This window comes from Rhineura floridana, chromosome 3 (assembly GCF_030035675.1).
Source record: "Rhineura floridana isolate rRhiFlo1 chromosome 3, rRhiFlo1.hap2, whole genome shotgun sequence".
Taxonomy (NCBI): domain Eukaryota; kingdom Metazoa; phylum Chordata; class Lepidosauria; order Squamata; family Rhineuridae; genus Rhineura; species Rhineura floridana.
Window position 1 is genome coordinate 152,620,078 of NC_084482.1, and position 24,775 is coordinate 152,644,852.

A 24,775-nucleotide genomic window follows, 5' to 3' on the forward strand; every position below is an offset into this window, starting at 1 on the left:
AGGTCAGCTCATAAATCTAGACAATACGAAAGAGAAAACGTTTCTATCCAAAAAGATATGAGAATCTCAAATCCATTTTTATAAGCCATAACTGGCTTTCAACCACCTTTCCTTAATGCAAAAAAACCTCAAAACTCAAGAGTGGTATAAAAAAAGGACTCAAAATTATGTATTGTTCAAAATGTAATAGCAAGCAAGCCAAATGTACTGTACATGCAGGCCAACTGTGAAGTGGTTCCTTGCCTTAGTCAATGGTTCTGAAGGAGGTGCAGTTCTGCCTTGCTTAAGAGACATGCAGGGTCTTTGACCAGACCACACACACTGAATGGGCAGATAAACCATTTGCCAGAATGTTCCAGAGCAAGATACAACGAGATGCTCACTCATTCCAAGGATGGCAACACAGGCAATATAGCCATAACACCACCGAGGACTGAGGAATTCTTCTCTTAAATAAGCAATGCCAGTGATTTGCCTTTCTTTGTAAAAGCCTATCTTTAAACCTTTTATTTTTCTATTACAAAATACTTCACAAAACCTTTCTCCTCCTAGACAAACACATAGCAGCCTTAGAAAATGGGGAAGAAGTACTACCAGACATATTGCAGTCCTCAGAGGAAAAAGCTCTAGTTTGGATCAACCTCTGAACAAACCATTTCACCTATTCACACATACAGGAGCACATGAACTGCTAAACAAGAGGATGAACCAATGACACAGAACTGAAGAGCAGCTCTGTATGTCCAAACTAGGAATGGAAAACTTGTCTCCCTGCTTATTTTCAGATGCCTGAAAGGGAGTCAGCACACCACTCCCCTATGGAAGATGCACGAGCTGTCTTCAGATGCAGAGACAATGAACACACTTCTCCCAGGAGTGCAAAATATATGGGCTCAATTTTGGACATTCTGATAAATGGAGAGAGGAAGCACAACTGACTGCTCCTTCCCCTCTACTTGTTTGTTTAAACTATTCTCAATAACAGAGTAGAATCCTGTAACAGGGGTGGCTAACCTGTGGTCCTCCAGATGTTGCTAGCTTCCAATTCCAGCTAACCCCAGCCAACATGGCCAGTGGTGAGGGGCAATAGAAGCTAGAATCCAACAATCTCTGAAGTGCCACTGTTCTCCCAACCTGCCCTATAAAGTTTAATCAGTCCAAAAAGGGATTTTGACAAAATTCTCTGCTTGATGCTCTGACCAAATGAGGTCAAATTTCAAAAACATAGAGGCCAACAGGACACCATTCCTTTGGTGTTTGATCCAACATGCTCAGCTACAATTAAACACAGGATTTTCTGAGTATTTAAACTATTTGGCTCCATTCTATTCTATGCACAAGTCCTTCAAGCACAGCAGAGCTACCAGATCTTTCCTGTAATTCTTGACGGAAAGACTTAGGAATTGTTCGTGTGCCACTGCAGCACTAGATGAAGCACAGTTCCAAATTCTTCTTCTCCACAGCCACTCAAGAATTCACTGGCCTCAGAACGCCTGCACAATCAGTTTCCGCTTCACATCACGGCTGAACCTGTTCATCTTGAATAGCTCACTCTCATAGAAGGCAGAAAGATTGTGGATGTTGATCTGGCGAGCCTGGGGGTGAAGAGGGGAGAGAGAGACTAACAGAATGAAGAGATGCATTTGTCAGATTTTCCCATAAGCCCCAGTTTGATCATGAATAGATGTCTCTGTCTAGCACAAAATATAAGAGAACAGTAGAAATCAACATTACTGAATGGTAAAAGGTAAAGGTGTCCCCACACTTGTAGTGCGAGTCGTTTCCAACTCTTAGGGTGACGTCTTGCGACGTTTACTAGGCAGACCGTATATATGGGGTGGGATTGCCAGTTCCTTCCCCAGGCTTTCTTTACCCCCCAGCATATGCCGGGTACTCATTTTACCGACCACGGATGGATGGAAGGCTGAGTGGACCTCGACCCCTTTTACCGGAGATTCGACTTCCTCCTTCTGTTGGAATCGAACTCCGGTTGGCACCTGTCTCAGTGGACAAAAACGCAAGAAGAGCCCCCTGGATCAGGCCAAAGGCCCATCTAGTCCAGCATCCTGTTCTCAGTGGCCAACCAGATCCCTATGAGAAGTCTGCAAGTACAACAGCACTCTCCCCACTTGTGATTCCCAGCACCTTATATTCATACTGCCTCCATCAGCAGAGACAGAACATAACCTTATCCTCCATGAATTTGTCTAATCCTCTTTTAATGCCATCCAAGTTGGTGACCATCACTATCTCTTTAGTTATTAAATTTATATCCCACCATTCTTCCCAAAGGAGCCCAAGAGCCTTCCCATTCTGCCAACTGAAAAGGTTCTCAGCCTGTTGGCTTTTATTTTACTAGCTCCTGCCTTATCTGTTTTGGGGTGCAGCATAGCTCAGTAGTTGAGCTAATGTTTTGAACGGAGAATGTCTCAGGGGTTCAATCCATGACACCTCAAATTAGAAGGATCAGGTAGCATATTATAGGAAAGAAAGCCTGAGTCCTCAGAGCCACTGACAGGCAGAGCATGCAACATTAGGCGAGATGGACAAACAATCTGACATGGCATAAAGTAGATTCCCATGAGCCTCTCAGTGTCTCAGATCAATCTCTGTTTGAGTCTCTGGGACTATAATCACACTTCTACAAAACAACTCACCTCTCATAGGTGGCATGTAATTCTGATTTCCCCCTGGTCTACAGCTCATGAGAACATTTTCATAAAACCCATTCTCGGGGGGGGGGGAGGGGAGGGAGGGAATGGCAGTCATTGAGTGAATAGGCTGAGCTTTAGCACCTCTCCCCCAAACTTTTCAGCCATCTTGGCTGTTGATAAAAGCTAATCCTATTCCCAAAAGACTGATGCTTCCCTTAACATTAAACCTATTCTCCTGAACGTTACGACTGCATCTGAAGGGGTGCCTGTCTCCTAGTTCATTTCTCACCGGAACACATGGGAGCCTGGATGCACTTTTATCCATGAGGATTTAATGCAGCTAAAATGAACATGGCATCTCTACAACTTTCTTGACCACTGGCATTGCTAACTGGGGCTGGTGGGAATGGTAGTTCAGCAGCATCTGGAAGGTGACAGGTTCTCCATCCCTGCATTAAAGGATCAGCTGCAAGATTTGTGAAACATCCAAATAAGTTGTTGCAGAGGCTAAAGGCCAAAGCCCTGCCTGTTCTAGCGACCTATGCTTTTCTTTAATACACATCAACTACTGGTCACAGCCCAAGTGGTAGATTTACGCTCCCAGCACAATATGTACAAGGGGAAAAAGACCATACCTTCTCAACTAAATCTTTCTCTGGCACCTCAATAGTATCTTGCTGAGCCCCGTAGCGATTCCTCTGATACATCACCTGTTCTGACACCAACTGTTTCAAAATGAACAGCAAGAGCTCGTTGTTATCTCGCCTGAAGGCAAGGTATCTGGAAAAAGTCTGTGCAGGAAGAACAGAAAGCAAGGTTGAGGGAGTCATCAACACCATCAAAAAGGAAAGGAGGGGGGGGGGGAAGACACGTTGTGATGTCTCCTTTAATTCAACAAAACGGTGATGTCTTTGCTCCAAGCATAGGGATTAGCCACAGATCACTCAAAGCGGGCTTGTGCAACACACCCTCAGGGCTCAGGGGTTCTCTGCTTCCAGGGGAGGAAAACACTGGACTTTTCAGAGAAGCCCAGCTATTGAGTTGTTGAGGCAAGAATAGAAAGGTTCCATTATAGTTCCCCAGCATTAAGTTTGCTGAAAGCACATATATTAGTTATGAACCCTTGGCCAAGGAGTGCAAGCGATACAGAGTCTTCCCAGACTTGAGACAAAATAAATAGTCCCTATTTTAGTAAACAGTCTGAGACCAGTATCTTAGCAACAACTCTTTCTAAATAAGCTATGTCGCTGACTAAGACCTACAGCATAAGCCCCAATCTTAAATTCCAGCCACACATGGAAGATCAGAGCCTTCTTTGTTACAGCCCCACAGCTACAGAACTTCCTGCCACAAGAGGCTTGTCACAGGCCAAACACTCTAAAATATTTTAGGAGGCAGATATAAACATGTGTGCTATACTGGGCTTCATACCATTTCATCTTCGTAAGTCATCACACACATAAATAATTTTTTTTATTACTGCGTAAGAACTGGGATGTTATGTTTTGGTGTTTTTCTAGACTGTTGGTATTGTTGCAGTCATGATATATACTATGTGCGGAGTGAGTTTTGCTGCCAGACTATTAAATGTGGAAGACTGTCGTAGTTTTACCATTTTAATGCTTTGCATTGTTGATATCCTAATTGCATTATATAAACTGCCTTGAAAGGCAGCCTATACATGTTTTAAAATAAACTGAAAATTACAGCTGAGTGCAGGGTTGAACTCCAGTCTCTCTGACCAAAGTCCAGAACTCTAGCCACTACACCATGAAAGAACTTGCACATTATCCTAAGCCTGTCCATGATTAAGACCCCTGATTGGCCTCCCACTCATCCTAAAAGCCATACCATTAATCAAAAGTATTCCAGATGATAGTTCACTTAGTCAAGTTGGTTTTTTTTTTTTTTGCCATTCTAGAATATTCACCTGCACTCACCAACTGTGGCATTAACACTCTGCTGTAGGGCCATTTGACTGCCTCATCTCCTGGTGCTACCAGGAGAAAGCAGTGTAAAAGGGGCTACATGCTACTGTACAAGGAAAGATTGAATGGGGAAAGTCATCCATGTGGGATCTCTTGTTCCTTGTCTCATAGGTTCTGACTACCGAATAGGTAATTGGTGCATCTACCCTAGGGGACTTAATTGAGATGTCACGGGAAATAACTCAAGACAGTGGAGGATGCTGGGCACATGGGGCCATACAACCTCAACCAGCCCCCACCTGCCAGCCTTCTTACAACCCATCCAGGGTGTAGAACATCCTATCAGCTTCCTCCTCCTTAGTCCCAGTGTTGCCCTCGTAGAACTCAGCGGAGCAGACAGGCACAAAACAAAAATTTGCTGGCTTTGCCTGTTATTGGCTCTGATTCCACAAACTATTGGTCTCTCTATGCCTTCTGCCCTACCAGTCCTAATAGGCACCAGCCTCTACTGAACTCACGTGTCTATATTCTACCCTCCCCAGCCATTTCCAAGTCCTTCAGGCTGCCTGGCAAGTTTAACGGGGCCCACATACACATATGTGTACAAACGTATAAACGTGTACAAAGAATTGAGCCACAATTTAGGGCTAGCCCTGGATCTCCATCAGACAGACGTTTTGGTGATGTTAGCTTAAAATGAAAGATGAACCCAATCTATCCAGCCCACAAATGCACTCCTCCATACCTTCCGCATGCTCCTCATGACACTAAACTTCTGTGTGTCAATGAAACTCTCCAGCATCACCCGAATAGCCATGTTTACATCCTCCTCCACCACATAATCCCGCAGGTGCATGCGAGCGTGGGCCTCAGCCATTCGGATCATGGATTCAATGTGACGCACTGTGATGGGGATACTTCCGGTTGCCTACAGGAAGAAAAGGAGTGACCCAACTTGTAAAGAGCTTGCCTCTGTACCCGTTACCTGTTCACATAGCAACCTACCAGTTCATAACTTTCAACTTTGGAGATTGTACAGTGGTAAAAAAAACTGAATCAACTCAATAAAACCAAACTGAAACAGAAAAACACAAAAGCCTATATGGAGATGATAAACAAGAAAATGGAAATGGACTGCCTTCAAGTCGATTCCGACTTATAGCAACCCGCAAGAAGACAACTAATAAAGAAGCTTGAGGGTTCAAAACAGGAAAGGGGGGATCAGTCAAGTTCTGTTCCATGTCATTCTTGTCCATTCTGTCACACAATCTGATAATTTTTTAAAAAATTGCACTACGTATTCAGAAACAAAACCATTACATTATAGTTTTATGAGATGATTCAAAGGCTACCTTTCAAGTTTATTTATTTAGAAAATTTATCAACTGCTTGCTAAATAAATCAATCTCCAAGATTCACTTTAATTTTTAAGTTTAATTCTGCTACCACCATGCTGCCTTTCAAATTCAAAAACAATTTCCTCCAGAGGTGACAAAAACTCGCAAGGAGGAAAACCCAGCATTCAGGTGTTCCAAATATGGTCCACAGGTGCCCCTGGGAGCAATGATGCACTATGTTCCCAGGGACACGTCTGGAAAAAAAAGAGATAGCTGCCTGCAGGAAATCTCAGAGACTGAAGGGAAAGAGACTGAGGGAGGACAATGTGTCATCACTTGAGGCCACATTTGGAATGCTGAGTGCTGATCATGTCAACAGGGCTTCTAGCTGCTTGGAGCTGCTGTTAACTGGAGGGGCAATTTTTAAATTTGAAGAGCAGCCCCTGGATTACATGGCAAAACTGAAAGTAAATAAAAAGCCCATGGCAGAAAAAAAAATTCAGTGAAGTATGGATTGGGCTGCAGAACCCCATCCCATTCTGTTTCACACAATGATTGGGGAGGTGCCGATCAAGTCAGCTTGCTCCAAAACGTGGAGCAAACAAATTCTGCCAGCACCCCTAATTTGATGTCGACAACAAGGAGAAGTGCACCACCTGCTGGTATACAAGTTGCAATGCACAGATGAGCAACACACGACCTCTAGGCTGGTTGAGAGGCAACAGCCCTAAATGGTCCCCTTGTCAAGGTGGGAGGGGAATCAGCTCAGCGCTTGGCCTGCACAAGACCCCAAGATTCAGTTTCTGACCTTTTCAGGTAGCATAGCAAGACATGGAAACACCCCTACTCTGTCTATCATTTTATGTCTCACCATGGCTGCTTACCATGGATTCTTTTCTGAGTTCACTGTACATCCTGGCCACTTTGTCCTGGTCCATCTGGTTGAGTTTGGGGTGTACTTTTTCCTTGGCATAAATGATGTACTTCTTCAGGATCTCCTGTGGGATGGGTTCTACCCCATAAGTATTTGGGAGGATAATCTCTTGGAAGTCTCCATTCACAGTATCTTTGTTGTTGGGATGGTGTTTGATGTGACTGCTGACAACAAACCGAGCCAGCATCTCATCCTGCAAGAAGTTATTGAAGAGAGGCAACTTATGTCACCACCACTGGCACTGTTCTGAATATTTGCCAAACCTAACCAAGTTATATTGTAAAGAAAAGTTAGCCATTTTGTTGGTGGCTGCTAATATGGAAATTGCACACTCATGGTGCACGCTTGATGGACTGTCGACAGATACTTCGTACAGCCAGATGTGGTCTACTGCATTAGCTGAGAAACTGACTTTGTCAAGCCAAAGCAGCTAAAGGCCTTGTGGACCCCAGTGCATTCTATGCAGGTTGGCACTTGCTCATCTGTATATGACATGAGGACCATGAATGGAGAACACCTCAGTAGCACAAGCAGTTATGGAGAGACTTACTGGAACACTCAATAGACATTCATTTTAGTACATAGACTTTTTATTAAAGGATGCACTAATCTCAAGCTCAGTTTTCTATTCTGGTTGCTGTTTCATCCAATGTTATCATCGATTAGTTGATAAAATAAATAAAACGCAAAAAAGAAGAACAGCCATTGAAATCATGTCATTTAGTAATCCCAAGGATAATCTATACCAGGTAACTCACAGGGCAGAGGGAAATAGAAAGCGCAACCATGTTTTGAAGCTATATGAGCAGTCTGACAAGAGATGGACCATGTTCCTAATTAGCTACACTTACCAAAAGTGTCCATGCTGCTCCCAGATGGGACAGATACTAGGAATATGGATGTTTGGATGCAGGCTTCCTCATCCCTCTTTCATGTCATAACTATGCAAGATGTTAGCCCCGTTCATGAACCTGTTCTCAAGTCTTGCTCAGGTTATAAATAATTTGAGAAGGCTCATACCTGAACAGGATCCACTGTGTCTCTGACCACGCACAGGATATCAAATCGAGATATGATGGGCTCAGTCAGATCAACGTTTTCCGAGAAAGTCAAGGAAGGGTCATAGCGCCCACCTAGTATAAGCAAAGAAACTAGTTTAGAAAGAGCTACTGAACACAGGGTTCCCAAATAGGCTAGTGCTTTCCCCCTCCCCGGCACCAATTCATCTTTGTGTCACTGATCACAGGCATAGCTTCCATCTTCCCTCTCCAGACCTACAGACAGCAGAACATCTAAAGAACAGGGAAGCAGTGGAGTCAACAGCACACAGCTTTTAGCCAACTAGAGAACAGTAAGAGACCCTTACATCCATGATCCATACCTATGGGGTTGGCAGCAGCAATGACAGTACAGCGAGCTTGCAGAGATGTGACTATGCCAGCCTTGGAGATGGAGATGCTCTGCTGCTCCATGGCTTCATGGATGCTGGTCCTGTCCTGATCTGTCATCTGAGGAAAGATAAAGACATGCAAGTTCTGGCTTGCTGAGTTGCATCTATGCAACCGATTATGCAGAGGCCGAGTGCACATGTTTCAAAGCAAACCATCCCCTCAATGCCCTTACTAAAAGTGGACATCATCAGAAGTGTTTGTGTTGTGTCTGAGTTTAGCCATATGCTTGTTTAGGGCAAAACCCCATAGGAAACTGGCTTACAGAGATCAGACTGTCTGTCCGTTTAGCACACAACACTGAACAAAGGTCTTTGCCGGCACTTGCTACCCGATACACTTTTTAAACTGCAGATGCCAGGAACTGTACCTGGGATGTTCTATGTGCCCTGCCATTTAGCAATGCTCCTTCCCCAACTTCTTCAGAGATGCATCTCCCCAATGCTCATAATTTCAAGAGCTGGTGCTACTTTTTTATATTTTAAGAACACGAGAAGAGCCTGCTGGATCAGGCCAGTGGCCCATCTAGTCCAACATCCTGTTCTCACAGCGGCCAACCTGTTGTCTATGGGAAGCCCACAAGCAGGATCTGAGAGCAACAGCACTCATAAGAACATAAGAGGAGCCTGTTGAATCAGGCCAGTGGCCCATCTAGTCCAGCATCCTGTTCTCACAGTGGCCATTCCCTCCTGCGGTTTCCAGCAACCAGTATTCAGAAGCACGTTGCCTCCGACTGTGGATAAGGAGATTGCAGAGAAGCTGAATGAATTCTTTGCACCTGTCTTCACAGCTGAAGATATGGTAATGGTGAGAGTATTGGACTATGGCCTAGGAGACCAGGGTTTGAATCCCTACTCCAGCATGAAGCTCACTGGGTGACCTTAGGTCAGCCACTGGATCTCAGCCTAACCTACCTCACAGGGTTGCTGTGAGGACAAAATGTGGAGGGGAGAACCATGTACACCACCTTGAGCTCCATGGAGGAAAGGCGAGATATAAATATAATAAAATAAAAAATAATAAGCATCTGGAGGGCCCACAGGTTCCCCACACCTGCCTTAGCCCAAGCTCTCTTATGTGCCCCAGCCAACACCCACCTTGTCAAATTCATCTATCAAGCAAACCCCTCTGTCTGCCAACACAAGGGCTCCTGCCTCCAGGGTCCACTCTTTGCTCACTGGGTGCCTCTGTACATACGCGGTCAGACCAACAGCAGAAGCCCCCTGGCCAGTGGTGAAGATAGCTCTGCTGGACACTTTCTCCACATATTTGAGGAACTGAGACTTGGCTGTTCCAGGATCTCCACAAAGCAAGACGTTGATGTCGCCACGGACCTTATGTTTTCCTCCTAAAGCATTTAAGATTAACCACACACACACATAAAAAAGTGAGTCCAACTAAAAGCTTCTCTCAGGTGCTTTGAAGTGTGGTACTCATGTACTGCCCTCTAGAGCAGCCTTTTTCAACCAGTGTGCCTCCAGATGTTGTTGGACCACAACTCCCATCAGCCTCAGCCAGCATTGCCAATGGTCAGGAAGGATGGGAATTGTGGTCCACCAACATCTGGAGGCACACTGGTTGGGAAAGGCTGCTCTAGAGGAACAATACATTACTGAAGGTGATGTTTGAACATTAAAAAGATATACAAGGCAGAATGGTCTGTTTTGTTAATGCCTCCCCCTCAAGTTAGTTATTCTTTATTTATATCCCGCCATCCTTCCAATACTGGAACTCGCGGCGGCTTCCAGATAAAAGCACATATAATTAAAACATACAGAATCTACATTAAAATGAAATTAAACTACATCCAATATTAAAACCAATCATATTGCTAGATAAAAAGGAATCAAAACCAATTTAAAAATAGTAAAATTCGGCATTAGTAGTGCAGTTCCCAGCAGTCCCAACTTTAGCAACCGTCAGTACCAAAAGCTTGTTGGAATAGGAAAATCTTTGCTTGACGCCAGAAGGATTGCAGGGAGGGGGTCATTCTTATATCCCTAGGAAGAGCATTCCACAGCCTAGGGGCCGCCACCCATCAATCCACACAAGGGCAATCAAATCTTTTGGTTTTATAAATAGGATGAGAAAATGAGTCCAGCAGAACACAGAAAGATCTTACAAAAGGAACTATGAAGGCAATGCATCTGGAAAACAAACCCTGTCACTATGCAACTGGATATTGGATAGATTTCCCAATAAAACTCTGGGGGTTTTAGGACCACTTTATATGTCGCAAAAGGCTCTTGTTTTAAAATGTTCGGGGGGGCTAACACATTTCTTCTCATTGTGGCAAGATAAGTGAACTGTACTAAAAATGAAGACAGTTCTTGTCAAACTATGCTTGTGAAGCCACGCGTCTCAAAAGTAATTCCCTTGCAGCATTATAAAGATATCTTCGGCAGCAGTTAAGATAATACTGATCAGACAGCTTCTTTGGATAACAAGCTTTGCAACCTACCTGGATTTTTGGGTTCTCCTCCAAACAAGGTGAGAGCCAGGCCCCTTTTGATGTCTTCATGTCCATAGATTGAAGGAGCAATGCTGGCAAAGATCTGAAAGGGAAACCAGGCATTTTCATGTGGTCATTTTTGGTGCCAAATAGCTAGCATGGTGTACCTGAAAACAGCTACATGAGAAGCAGCCATGTTTCAATGAAAAGCTGCTCACAGGCTCTAGAGAAGCAGCTCTGGTTTTACCCACCCACCAACCAAATCAGCCATATGCAGTAGAATGAGAACAATCATGCGTCTAACCACTGCCCCACACTTGCAGTCAGAGTCTCAGACTAGGACATGGGAGACCAGGGTTCAAATCCCCACTCAGCCATGAAGCGCAAGGGGTGACTGTGGGCCAGTCACAGTCTCTCAGACTAACCTACTTCACAGGGTTGTTGTGTGGATAAAATAGGGAGGAGAGCCATGTACACCACCCTGAGCTCCTTGGAGGAAAGGTAGGATATAAATGTAAAAAAATATGGATGCACATGTGCTAGTTCAGTGATTTAGGTAACACTTAGCAGCTGGTAACTGCACACATTAAGCACACATTTTGATTTTGTTACTATTTTTGGGGAAGTCACAGTGGCCACCCCAAAAGAGTTTTGTAGTAGGGAAGTATCTTGCTTATTTGAATCCTGCTATCTTTCTGTGCTTGGAATAAAAAAAGCTGTTTGCATTTAGAAGAATAATTAGATTGGGGGATGTGGAGGGGTGGCAAAGTCCATTATTAGGGGAGTAAGAATTTGGCGACACACATTAAATACAAATAATACATTGTGGTTGAACACCGACGGAGCAAATGGGGTAACAGGAAATATTTCAGGGAGAGGAACTGCTTACCCTCTGGAACCTTCCGTGGACAGAAACAGGACTGGTAGTCATGTGGTATTCCTTCAAACAGGTTCTGTCCAGACATCTCTTACTGTTTGACCCACTCCCTGCCCACAACAGAGAAACAAAAGGCCTGAAAGCGGATGAGGGTTCCAAACTCACTTTCTCGCTGATCTGCTCATCCTTGGACAGGCCCACGATGACTTTCATGTCCTCATCTGTGAGCTCTCCAGCAGCCACCTTGTTGTCCTTCTTGGCAATGTGATTAGCCAGGATCACAGTTGCAAAGACTGGAAACCCATTGGCAGTGTTCAAAGAACCATCGTAATTATTGTGATATATTCCAGTTAGCTCCTGAAAGGCAAAAAGATAAAATTTAATACATTGTTTAATCATTGGTACTAAGAAAACTCCCTGTAATTGAGGGAGTGAAAGAAGATAAATCAAAAGCAGCCGATGGATGCATGTATCCACTGGTTTGTGTAGCACACTTAAAAATATGCTTTCTTGTCAACATGAAAAGGATAAAGTATTTGTAACGTACATGACATATTAACACAACGCCTGCACCTTTTTACTGAAAAACAATCTACTAAGTAGCAGAGGATATTTTACTTTAAACTATTCTACACTGAGCCTTCATTTCTTTGAAGCTTTGCACAGCATGCGAAGAGTCTTCATTTCCAAGGAACTGAACATAGAGCTGAGTTGGCTACTGACAAGCCCTAGACCACCTGTGTGTGTCATCATGCAGATAAAAAACCCTGTAAAGATATGGAAATGACTCAAGTTTTCATTTTCTGCTGCAGTGTGTAATGTACCAAAAAAAGGGGAAGGAGGCCTTCAGTTGTCACTGTGACAGTCTTCAAAAAGCTGCATACTTCATATGTACAGTGTCATTTTCTTCAGGATGACAAGCATCTCATTTCCCAATTCGATACACGAGACCATTTTTAAAAAATAATTTGTGAATGCAACCATCTCTCTGGAATTCTTCCGCTCCTCCCCCTGGCATTGTACTTACAATCTCATCCCCTGGCTTGCAACTGTCAACCAGGTCAGCAAGTAAGATGGCATCCTTGGAGCGAGGGAGCCTGCCAGCTGCCACCCTCCCAGGGCTCTCCTGGATTTTGATACGCTGGTAGTTCTGGTAGACTGTCTGGGGGAAAGCAACAGGACAACAGGTCAAAGGCAACAGTGGCCCTTAAACTTATAGGGTGGCGTCCAATGCTGCTGTTCTGCTTGCATAGCTGACCTGCATAACAGAGCTTCTCCCTCCTCTCTTCCATGCACCTTCAAAATCTGCTCAAGCGGGTTGGGGGGGCCTGGAGATTTTGGGGGTACACAGGGAGAGGGAGGGGAAGCCCTGTTGAGCAAGTGAAATACCACTTACAGTGTTGGGATACAACCCATCATTTGCATAGGTTACGATAAGGAGCCCAAAATCACAATTCCAGATTAAGGGGAAAAAAACCACGAAGCCACCATATTCACAGAGGCATTGAAAGAAAGCATCTCTAGTTCATTTTTCTATTTTGTTTATAAGCATGACTTGTAGTCCCCGACTCTAAAGGGAAATAAATGGTACAAGGAGTCTTAGTTTTAGACCTCTCAGAATTGAGATCTCTTTAGGTCCATCTCTAATCCTGAGGACCAGCACAACATCTTGTGATTTTAAGCAAGGACAGGCCACTTGTCCTTGCAGCCACACAAGTCTCAAGAAGAGCAGGCATGTTAGTATGTAGCTGCAAAGAGACAGGGAGGATGCTGTGGCCACATCCATGTTCCTTTTGTAGAGCTACAATTCTCAAGAGTTCTCTGGGAAGAGGGACTGCTAAACCACTCTGGAAACTGTAGCTCTGCGAGGAGAAATGGGGTCTCCTAACAACTGTCAGCACCCTTCACGAACTACACTTCCCAGGATACTTTGGGGGAAGCCACAACAGTTTAAAGTGGGATAAATGTATTTATGGTATGAACTGCCCTAACTGATGCATTGCAGGAACTGTCACAGGCAGGCATCCCCTGCATTGTAAAGCATCCATAGACAGCAGACTATCACTACCCTGCACCTGCAAAACACCACTATAAGGGCTATAAACCTGCATTTACTTTACACAAACAAACAAACCTTTAAGGCACCCGGATGTATGCCAGATTCCATGCTACAAGTCCCTGGAAACTCTCAATAGGACAGCAGACTTCCCAAAGCCTAGCATCCATAAAGCTAATCAACAGGAAGGCGTTGGATTGAGATTAGTGGCAGCAACAGGTGTACATAAGAGCTGCAATACTTTTGAATCATCAACTGCTAGGAACAGCACTGAAAGCAAGCAAGAGGAAAGAGGGGCATGTGGTATTTAAGAGCCAAGTGCAACTCCATGTCTGGGCTAATTTGTCCCAGCCTATTAGCTATAAAGCTTCATTACGTATGTATGCCTTTATGACACAAACAGCAGGAATCAAGACTCCTAACTACACCCAAATCACTGTTTACCTCTTCCATGTTAATTTCAAAGGGGCCAACAGACTGACACTCTGGACAGGATCCTGGCTTTACTTCCTGGTTCTGGGACTGCAAGAAAGGTCCTAGGATGAAGCTACACTTGGTACAATTGTATTTGACCATGCTGAGCTGGGGCAGAACCCCTGTGCAGCTCGTTACAACTCCGCTTGTCCGGATCAGCTGGTTCAAATGCAGCTGCCTAAGAGAAAAGGCAAAAACACAAGTTAAAATGGGCAGAGTTCCTCGGTTCAGAAGGGGGGGTGAGGATAGCCACGGTAGTCTCCAGGCTAACATGGCATCTGATTAGGAACGCAAGAATGCTATTCAAACAGGTGTGCTGCCCTACAAAGGATTGTTTTAAGAAAATGAGTTGTTTTTTCATAGCAACTCCTAATGAAGCAAAGACTGATCATCAGCATCCTTGCTTTCCAAGAATAGAGAAAAGAAGAATCTCAGCTACTGTCAAGTAAAATGTCCCAGAGACACGACAGCAGGGGTGGGGAGCCTCCTGTCCACAGGCCAAATCTGGCCCATCAGGCTACTGTTTTTGCCTGCGAGGCCATTTTGGCCAAGTCATGCCACCTGCCTCAAAACCAAAGAGCTAGTTGTCAGGCATTTACAAGCCCTGTACTCAGCACTTCCCAAGCACCAAGCACAGGATTTGCAAAGCCCCTTGCATCATGCTTTCCCAAGTGCCTGAAAACCAGCTGAATGTTGGTCTTTTAGCAAGTGCTGCACTTTGATGATGACATCAGATGATTGGCCTGTGGGTGGTTCCACCCTCCTGTCAAAATTGATCTGCAGGGGTGGGGTAAGGAGATAACAAAAAGGTTCTCCACCCTTCTACAAGAGGCTAGGAACTATCTTCCCCATGGCAGCTGCATGATTCCCTGCTCTCACCAGCTTCCCGCGTTAAGTAACCTTCCTTCTAGGGCTGGGATGTTCTGGAGCCTCTTACTCTCTAGTGTAGTTCAGGGTCTCCAATGGATGGGGGATGCAGAAGTTCTGAAAACAAGGATGGGAAAGCTGGTGCCCTCCAGATGTTGTTGGGACTACAATTCCCATCATCACAGACCATGGGGCACACTAGCTGAGGCTCATGGGAACTGGAAACCAACAACATCTAGAGGTCACCGGGTTCCCAATCTCTGAAATACAGCTTCAAGAAGGCTTCCCATTATTGTTCTTTACTGAGAAAAAAAGACATGCATTTTTAGTAGCACCTAGGTTTGGATCCGAGTCATGTTTAGAGTAGACCTAGTGAATCAGTGGGACCTCAGTTAGTCTCACTCAAGTCTCATTGATTTCAATTAGTTTATTCTAAGCATGACTCCAGGTCTGGATTCAACCCCTAGATCAGGAGTGGTGTACCTTTGCTGCTTGAGATGTTGCTAACTATAACTCCCACCATAATAGGCAATGTCTATTGGGTCTGATGGAAGTTGCAATTCAGCAACATTTGGAGGGCCAAAGGTTCCCCACAGCTGCCCTAGAGATTACAACCAATTTATTAAGAACATAGAATCTCAAATCAATTTTTTTCTGAAAGCTGCTGTGCTCAGCATATTTTAATGTAAATCTTACTGAAAACATTAAGTTGTCTGAATGCGCTTGCTACTGGTCATGTACGTCCTAGCCAGTTATATTTTAGAGAGCTTATCCACTAAAAAGCTACAAGAGGACTGCCCATCACCCAAACTCAAACTGATTCCTTACCTGAGTGATCGTAACTCCTCCACCAGAGGCAGATGTGAGATGCGGACGTGGATTTCCTGGGCAATCCGGTCATATTTGGGGTACATAGCCAGCACCACTTCCTTGGCTGCTTCGTCAAAGATCTTCAACATTTCTGCTGGGGCTTCCGGAAGAAAATAGGCAAGGACATGTTCCCGAGCAGCCAAATCTTCATAATTCACCACCAGGCTCTCTCTGTTCTCTTTGTCAAATAGAAAGACAAGTTTTTGTCAAAGGATGAACAAGATCCTCCTGCCCACCGCAAAAATAATTAAATAACCTATACATTAAGTGCTATGAACTTACAAACTACAATAGCATATATTCTTTTATGATCATGTAAATGTATTGCATTACGTGGTTCCCAAACGGTTGTCCGTACATTTCATTTAGGTAGTCTGTGGCATGTCCGCACTGAATATTCATATTTGTTTTGTTATAGTATTATAGTTTGCTTTCTTTAGAAATAACATTGTAATACAGTATAAGAAATAAAAGAAGCAATAAAAATACAATTAAAAATCATACAGCATCTAGCACAGCACATTACAATTGCTACGACAGGCAGAAAAGTCACTATGGCTGCAATCCAATACATGTCTACTCAGAAGTAAGCTCCATTGGGTTAAATGGGATTACAATGGGTAAGCATGTATTGGATTGAAGCCTAAGTGGTCTGCGAATACCATCAGCAATTTTCAAGTTCTCCATGGGAAGAAAAGTTTGGGAACCGCTGGCACAGGATGCTACTCAATAGCAGCACCAGCCCTACGAACTGTTCTGAATGCCAGGGGTAATGTGTTCTCTCTCTTTCTGATCATCTTTGAACTATAAATTTATTACAGACAGTTATAATATTGGCTAAAATAATTAAATACTGATTTCTGAAGTCCATATTTTCCTTGTTTTAAAAAAATTGTTTCCAAATATATACATTTCTGCTTACGTAATTTCTTGCTATAAAACAAAAAGAGATCAATAATTCACAAACCCTCCAAAAGGCTTAAACAAGATTGAACATAAGGCTGGGATTTCATACTATGAAACAAACAATAATGAACAAACTGCATATTTAATAAATAAATAACTTTCAATGAATCTATTCACTGCATATGCTTTGTTACATCTTAATTTAGTTAAGGATGCTATACTCCTGATTTTTTTTTAATTGTGTAATACAGTGGTATTTTTCATTGTCTTCAGTAGAGCATATAAAATTATTTTTGTCTCATGAGTACATTGTCATAATTCAAGACAAACTATTGCCATTTTTAGACAATACACCTTGAAATATAAATGATTTTTATCAAGAAATAGAATAGTTTTAGCTTTAACAACAAATGTGTACCCTGGTCCTAAACACTTAGAGCTAGTATATAAAACTAACAAACATTAATTCTAACCTTGTTTTTCTGAACCTGCAATCCTAAACACGCATTCTAGGGAGTAGGTTTCACTGAACAGATGGGACTTACATCTGAGTAAACATGCACATGACAGGCTGCAAGAGCTGAACATTTGGCTGGGATATTAGGATCTCGTTTAGGACATACTTCTATGCAGGTCCCATTTTTCAATGGAGTTTACCTCAACATGATCTGTTCAGAAGCACTACTGAAGTCACATAGAGCTCAGCCTAGTTATTGAGGGTCTGGTTTAAGTATGAATGATTGTGAGAAGAATCTATCTGGCCCATGAATACCTTTGTGAAGTTTGTGATGACAAAGAAAAATGAGTATTTGAAGAATTGTGGGGATTATGGCTGTGTAACGAGTATGTTCTTCAAATATGCTAGGCAGTATTTCAGTAATTGAAACACTGACATAATGAAAACTCACTTACTAGATTATTCTACAAACATCACACTCACTGAAATAATCTATCTACAGAATAGGTTGAGGAGGCATGAACAGAAGAGAAAAAGATTCAGGTCAAACAGCCAAAGTCATGGGAGAGAAAAAAGGCCAACTGTTTGCTGCAATAAGTAGTTTTTTCTTCTGCTAAAGCAGGAGTGGCTATCCTGTTTTGGCCTGTGGGTCACATTTATCCTTCACTAACCAGCAAGCGGGTGGATGTGCCACCCCACACTCTCACAAGTGCACACACAGGCAGCCACACAAAAAGGCACCCACCTGACTTTGGAGGTCAGCAGCGGAGGCAGGGTTATCATCCTCTCTCCACTTCTCAAATGACTGATCTAAAGTTCATGTGTATATGTGACCCACATCCCCATTAGGGTGCTAGGCTCTAGTCACCCCAGGGCTGTGCTTGCTTTTAGCAGTGACTGCAAAAACTGGTGAGGTGGAGGGGGGAGAAAAAACTGTATGTGGCACCAAATCAGGCCCCTGAATTTAAGGTTAATCACCCACATTAAAATGATTTCCAAGTGGTGGGTTGAGGTCCACCCGCAGATTGCAGAAATCCTACAAGTAAGCTACCCAACTGCACTGAAGAAGTTGCTTGAAACTACAACACAGGAGGGTCATAGATCAGAAAGATGATGTGTCTGAACACTGAAGAACTTAATGCGCTGCTCAAAGAGCAACTGGCCAAAGACACTTGCTCTGCCTGCCCCTTCTTCTCCCACATCCCCACACCTTTGCTGTACCTTTGCACATGTCACTGATTCTCTCCTTGAAGACGTTGTGGCCATGGTCATCCACGTGAGTCTTCAGGAAGTTCTTGAAGCGGTGGTAGATCTCAAGTCGAGGAGCTGCCATAGACACCCACTCCCTCACTGAATGCCCCTTCATGTCTTCTAGGTTCTCAATGCTCTCAATCATGTCTTCATCCTCATCCTCCATACCATCAGCAGCCCGTTCAGCTAGGCGCCTCTTCCGCAAAGGACGATCCTCATCTTCATCATCGCTCTCTGGAGTTTTAAATGGAAGTGGAGTTAAAAAACAGACAGATCAGACATAGAACTGTTGATGATACCAACCCAACTGCCTTCTTAAGTGCATAACATAGATGCTGTCTATAGGTTCCATCTATGAGCTAACCTGGTGCCTATACACACACAATTATTTTTATTTGGATTTTACAAATTACGAACAACCACCAATCAAAACTTTAACAATGGTATAGCGTTGATTCAAAAGTATAGTGTCATGCCCATTCATTTTAATCCACCTTATTATGCCATAAAGAGCCATGGCTGATGGTGGTTCTGCTCTATTTAACACAGGCTGTGAAACAAAACCATCCCAGTCTGAAGTTGCCATCCTGTCCTCTTGCTTCCTTCATTTGGCTCGTGAGGTTCTCAGCTAAGGCAATCTGCCATAAACTCCTATGCCATCTGCTCAATTTCAGTTTTCCAATGTTTACTAACTAGTTTGTGTGCTGCTACCATAAAGAAAGGTATCATATCCTTTTACAGTAAGTTTACATTATCACCTTCAAATCATGTTAGTAGTGCTGGAGTGTACCTGGAATGGGTTGATCTACTGTACTCCCAGTTTCTGTAAATATATTTTGCCAAAATTGCTGTTATCACTGGATATTTCCACCACAAATGAAAGAATGTGCCGTGTGTATTGCGCCTTCTCCAACACATTTTGCTTAATGCGTAATTTATACAAGTTAATAGGTGTAAAATACCATCTGTGTATGACTTACATGGCATTTTCCCTGTCTGTAATTTCCATATTTAAGTCTGTCTCCCAGACTGCTTTATTTCCAAATGTATTTTGGGTGGAGTGATTATTTAATATTTTGTATAAAGGTAAGTTTTTTGACCCAAGACTAGTAAGAACTTATTAAATTCTCTAGTTCTGTTAGGAGTTTAGTACTTTCCTGGTGCCTATCTTGATGTCATTTCAGCATCCTTTTAATTTTATCATGCTTTTAAATACTCTATAAAATTGCTTTTATGCTGCATGCTGAATTTTTTGTTCTATTTACTGCTTATATTGTGATATTTTAATGCTTTATTGTCATTTCTGTAAGCTGTCCTGGCAATCAGTTGAAGAGCAGTATGTAAATCCAATAACTAAAAATACCCTACAGAATGCTCACTGACCATGCAAGAAGCTACAACCCTACATGGCCTCACATCCCATTTTGGGATTAGAACTCATGCCCTGTGTTTAGTTACAATTATGAGACATACAGTGTTAACAGTGCCATCTTGTGCATATTTACTTGGAAGTAAGTTCTAGTGCACTCAATACAACTTACCATCAGGATAAGCACACACTGGATTGCGTCCTAAAATTGCTCTCCTGTGCTTCAGTTTACTGAAATCTTTTAAGATTCTTTTTTAAAATTGTAATTTTATTACCAAAAGACCAGGTTCATACAGAATGCTAAGCCAAACCATGGCTTAGTGCAATTATGCAGCTTCCTAAAGAGGAGATTGCAGCCACTCTGCTCCTCCTCATACAGTACGCCCCACTCATATGGCAGGTTACGTTCCAGGCCCCCGCTGAAAAGCAAAAACTGCCAGAAAGTGGGGCCCTACTGTACTCCAGCTGTCGCGCTACAGCCGGCAGTGATCAGCTGGAGCGTGGCGAGCTCGCGCACTCCAGGTGATCGCTGTCAGCTGGAGCCCCCCGCGCTACAGTTGATTGCCCCGCTGATGCTGCTGTATTAGCGGAATGCTGAAAAGCAGGGCCCTACTGTACTTGCTGTTGCTGTATGCTAAATCATGGTCTGGCTTAGCTTTGTGTGACATGAGCCACTATGAAGGTATCGCTGAAGAGCAGTCTCTGAATATTCTAAATAAATATTATAAACATAAAAGTGACAGCTAGAAGATGTATTATTATTAAGGTATAAGCTAACAACCAACTAGAAGCAAGCTTTCTAGATTTTTCCTCCTATCTCATAATATTAAAACCTGGAATCATCCAATGAAACTTAATTGTAGGAGATTCTAGACAGACAAAAGGAAGTACTTCTTCACACAGCACACAGCTGAACAACAGAATTCCCCACCATAAGATGTAACAACGTGATTGATGGCTGCCAACCTGGATGGCTTTAAAAGAGCATCAGGCAGATTCAGAGGCCAAGACTATCAATGGCTACTGGCCACAATTGCTATGTATTATCTCCAGCATCAGAGGCAATATGCCTCTAAATGCCAGTTTCTGGAGAACTAACAGCAGGAGTGGGCTACTGAGCTCATGTCCTGCTTGTGGGTTTCCCAGAGGCACCTGGATGGTCACTGTGAGTAAAGAAAACTGAGCCAGATGGGCCTTTGGTCTGAGCAAGCAGGACTCTTCTTATGTTCTTAAGCTTCAAAAACGTACCATAAAGCAGACCACTCCGCATGCGGCCCAGGCCACGGTCCATCTCACGGTCCCTCTGCCGCATTGCTCTCTCTGCCGCTTCCCTTTGGCTGGGAGTCAGTTCTTCTATATCTTCATCATCCATGGCCAAACCTTCAGCTTCATAGACATCCAGCTCTGGAATAGGGCGGTAGTCCCTAGACACCCACACACCTCAGTTAATCAAGCTACCCAGCACAAGCGAATCCTCTGAGTATCTCACTTAACTTTGCACAGCAGAAATAAACACCTGTCCTCATGTGGGAGTCTGTTGCACAGCACCTACACATAGAACATTCAGTGCATGTCGGTCCAAATTGCACAGATGTTCTCTATTTTTGTAGGGAGCCACAACTACACAGTTTCAGGCTACACATATTGGTGCTGCACAAATGACATACAGGTGCATGGATACACATTAAGACGTGTACTTTCCATGGGGTGGGTGGACTCCCCGCCACATGTAGCTGACATGTTTGTCAGAACTTGCAGTTAATGTCTCCCCCCAGCAACCAAAGAGTAACAATGTACTTCTCTGAGCCTTGGATGAGCATGCTGAATGTTAATGGAGCATACTAAAATTAATATACATGTATATTAACATAGCTAGCACCATCTATTCTCATGGTACATTACATGATCTAAAACAATAATATCCTAACCCTAAAAAACCATAGAGATGATAAAGAGGGGAACACATGTATGCAATCAAATGTATTGAAATAGAACACAATTTTCTGAATTTATGGCAATCATGAGATTCAATTCTACAAAACAGGAGAAGGATGTAAATAAAAAGCATAGGTTGCTAGACAGCATGGTACAGTAATCCAGCAAAAGAGATGTGCCTTCTGCATGTGTTGCCACTGAGGATGCATCTGGATGTATACCCTTATATTCATCAAGATGGTCACCCAAACCCTGCCAATTTGGCTAGAAGCATCATTGATGCAAATGATGTCACACGTGACTAGTTGCCCACAGAAGCAGTTGGAAAGGGGGAGGGGGCAATATTTATGAACATTGAACAGGAAACGCTGCTAAAAGGAATGCTCATTTTTGTTTACTTTCAGCAATAAACCCTGGTGAAATCAACAACATATTTTGCAATCATGCTTATATCGATTCAAAAACAGGATGAAAGATCCAATATTCTCCACAATTTTAGATCATGTGAAATAAACCCTAATTGCTTATTCATGTATAAAAGAACTTTTATACATATACGGTATATATAAAAGTGTTTAAATAGTGCGCTTATGTAGTGTTTACATAGAACACTTACCCCTTAAGGCTTGTGCTTTCAAGGATGTCCAGTTTCCAGCATTGCAGGTGTACCAAGGCATCACCCAAGTAATGCCGCCACAGAAAAGAAATCTCACATAAGGATTCAGCTACCAGAGAGCAACTCTCCTACCTTTCCATTCCTTCTCCAATCAACTCTTCTCCATCTTCTTCTTCATCAGGGAGTTGCTCAGTTCCTAAGAGCCCTTCGGATTCATCCTCAAAAGGGGGAAGATCTCTCCCTGGGCTAGAAGTGAAGGCTTCTCCTCGCCGAGAGCTGCGTGTGGGGCTGGTAGCCACATTGGACTCTGAGGAATCCTGAGGAAACACACGGTGCCAAGCTTAAAGTTTACAATTAGTTAAGGTGAATTGGCTTAATGGACACCTTTTGCTGGTGGAAATGCAGAAAGCAGAGCGAATTTCAGGACTATTACTATGCACAAGAAATGCTGAGAGTTAGACTGACATTGTGCTAGATCAAGACAGGGCAAGAACATTCTACAGTATTCCTCAAGTCTAAAAGTTCTAATGGTAGAGAAGGAAAGTTACGACCACCTTCCATGCAAAATTTATGAAATGGAAGAGGTTGGTGGGAGGCAGGTGTTATTTCTATGACACAAACCACAGGTAGAATAGCACTCAATTTACACATAGGTATTCAAGAAGAATGAAACTATAGCCTCTCTCTTAGGGTGACAATTTTTTGAAATATCTTATTTTTCTGTCATGCTGCTATCCTGCCCTCCCTCCAAAGGAGCTCAGCTAACAAAGTAACACAACTATACAATTAAAAATAAAATCAAGGACGGATGACACATACACATTAAAACTAAAAGCCAAACCATATCAATTCAGCAGATGTCCTAATCAATTACAGCTGGCCTTACAGAATCAATTTCTTCCAAAAGCCAGTGTAAAGAGGTACCTTTTAAAATTGTTTCAAAAAACACTGAAAGCATTAACTCAAAAACTTTCACTGTTCTTTCATTAGCCCGTTATGATCAAGAAGGTCATCAAGTGCCCTTGTTCATCTATCCGCTCCTTACTGAGAGGGTAATCAATATGGTACCCTCCAGAAATTGTTGGACTCCAACTCCCATCAGCCCCAACCAACATGGGATGATGGAATCCTGAGTCCATCACATTAGCTACCCCACCATATAGAGTTGATCATCCCCATAGCGGGGTGCGCTACTTATTTCTAACTCACATGCAACTAAATGGTCTTGCTCTCTTGGTAATGACTTTCTGTGAAGGCGCTGGACCTCGGGATTTCATTGCCTAGAGGCTTTTGCCATATGGGCAGAATTGTGACCAGCTGGAGTTGTAGCAATGCACCCGTTATGGCGTGACAAACGAGACACACACAATACTTGTGGCCTACTTCTGAGATAAGAAAACTTGTGTCTGGGGCCGGCTGTACCATTTCTGACTGCAGGTGAGATAACAAGATACTTCTCCACGCAAATAACTCTTAAACCCAGGAATCTAGGCAGAGCTTGGAAAAGTTACTTTTTTGAACTACAACTCCCATCAGCCCAATCCAGTGGCCATGCTGGCTGGGGCTGATGGGAGTTGTAGTTGAAAAAAGTAACTTTTCCAAGCTAGCCTGACAGGTAGCCTTCTCCCAGACGAGTGCAATTCAATCATATCCATGTTTGCATGGTAAGTCCCACAGAGTTCAGCAGGGCTGACTCGCAAGGAAGCCCGCACTGGGTTACAGTCCCTACTAATCTATGTACGGGGAATGTTTTATACAGAAAACTAATTCAACCCACAAGCCCCTCTTGCACTCTGAAGTGGTACTGCCCGGAGGCAGACAGATTTCCTAGCGAGAACTGGGCCTATGCTTGGTGGAGAGTTTGCAGGCTGACTTCTAACACAAGTCCAGGATCTCTCCCTGCACTCGACAGCACAGTTGGGGTTTAGAATCTGTTCGCCTACAGACCCCAGACTACACTCCCAGACAAACGAGTCAAGCGCTGCTCGGGCGATTCTTCTAATAAGATTCCTCCAGGCACGAAAGAAAAGACTAAACTATCTAAGCAAGGGGGAAGGGAAATACTATCTACATGGACGGCTAGCAGCCTTTCTTGCAGGCACCCCCCTACCCGAAGGAGCTCATCCGAGCCCAGGACCTACTCACCGCCATCTCTGCCGCTTTCCGAGTCGATGGGAGTTCTGCTACAACTTGACCAAGCCGCTCCCTCTTGCAGTGCCAGACGTAGCCTGAATTCCGCGCGAAAGAGAATCACGTGGTCCAAAAGCCCGCGAAAGCTCATGAATAATAACTGAGCTCCTAATGAATATGCAGATATAGTGGAGAGCGCACTATGCATATTAAT

General features: G+C 43.4%; 1 protein-coding gene across 1 annotated transcript; it reads right to left on the reverse strand.

Annotated features, from left to right (window-relative positions):
• Window positions 1-142: 142 nt before the first annotated feature.
• MCM2 (minichromosome maintenance complex component 2) lies at window positions 143-24,775 on the reverse strand. The gene is made up of 16 exons (XM_061618377.1): window positions 24,577-24,775; window positions 22,564-22,748; window positions 21,129-21,304; window positions 18,482-18,745; window positions 15,856-16,075; window positions 14,131-14,338; window positions 12,658-12,792; window positions 11,796-11,987; window positions 10,763-10,856; window positions 9,399-9,649; window positions 8,235-8,361; window positions 7,874-7,986; window positions 6,804-7,046; window positions 5,328-5,510; window positions 3,290-3,445; window positions 143-1,595 (listed from the first exon to the last, which is right to left on the reverse strand). The coding sequence occupies exons 1-16, from the start codon at window positions 24,580-24,582 to the stop codon at window positions 1,485-1,487; spliced, it is 2,664 nt and encodes an 887-aa protein (XP_061474361.1). The 5' UTR covers window positions 24,583-24,775; the 3' UTR covers window positions 143-1,484.

Excerpts from the sequence above, each read along its gene's own strand:
- MCM2 (XM_061618377.1), bottom strand. Across the intron at positions 14,339-15,855 it reads GAGGAGTTACGATCACTCAG|GCAGCTGCATTTGAACCAGC; the intron begins GTAAGGAATCAG and ends CTTTTCTCTTAG. Across the intron at positions 8,362-9,398 it reads TGATAGATGAATTTGACAAG|ATGACAGATCAGGACAGGAC; the intron begins GTGGGTGTTGGC and ends ATCTTTCCTCAG.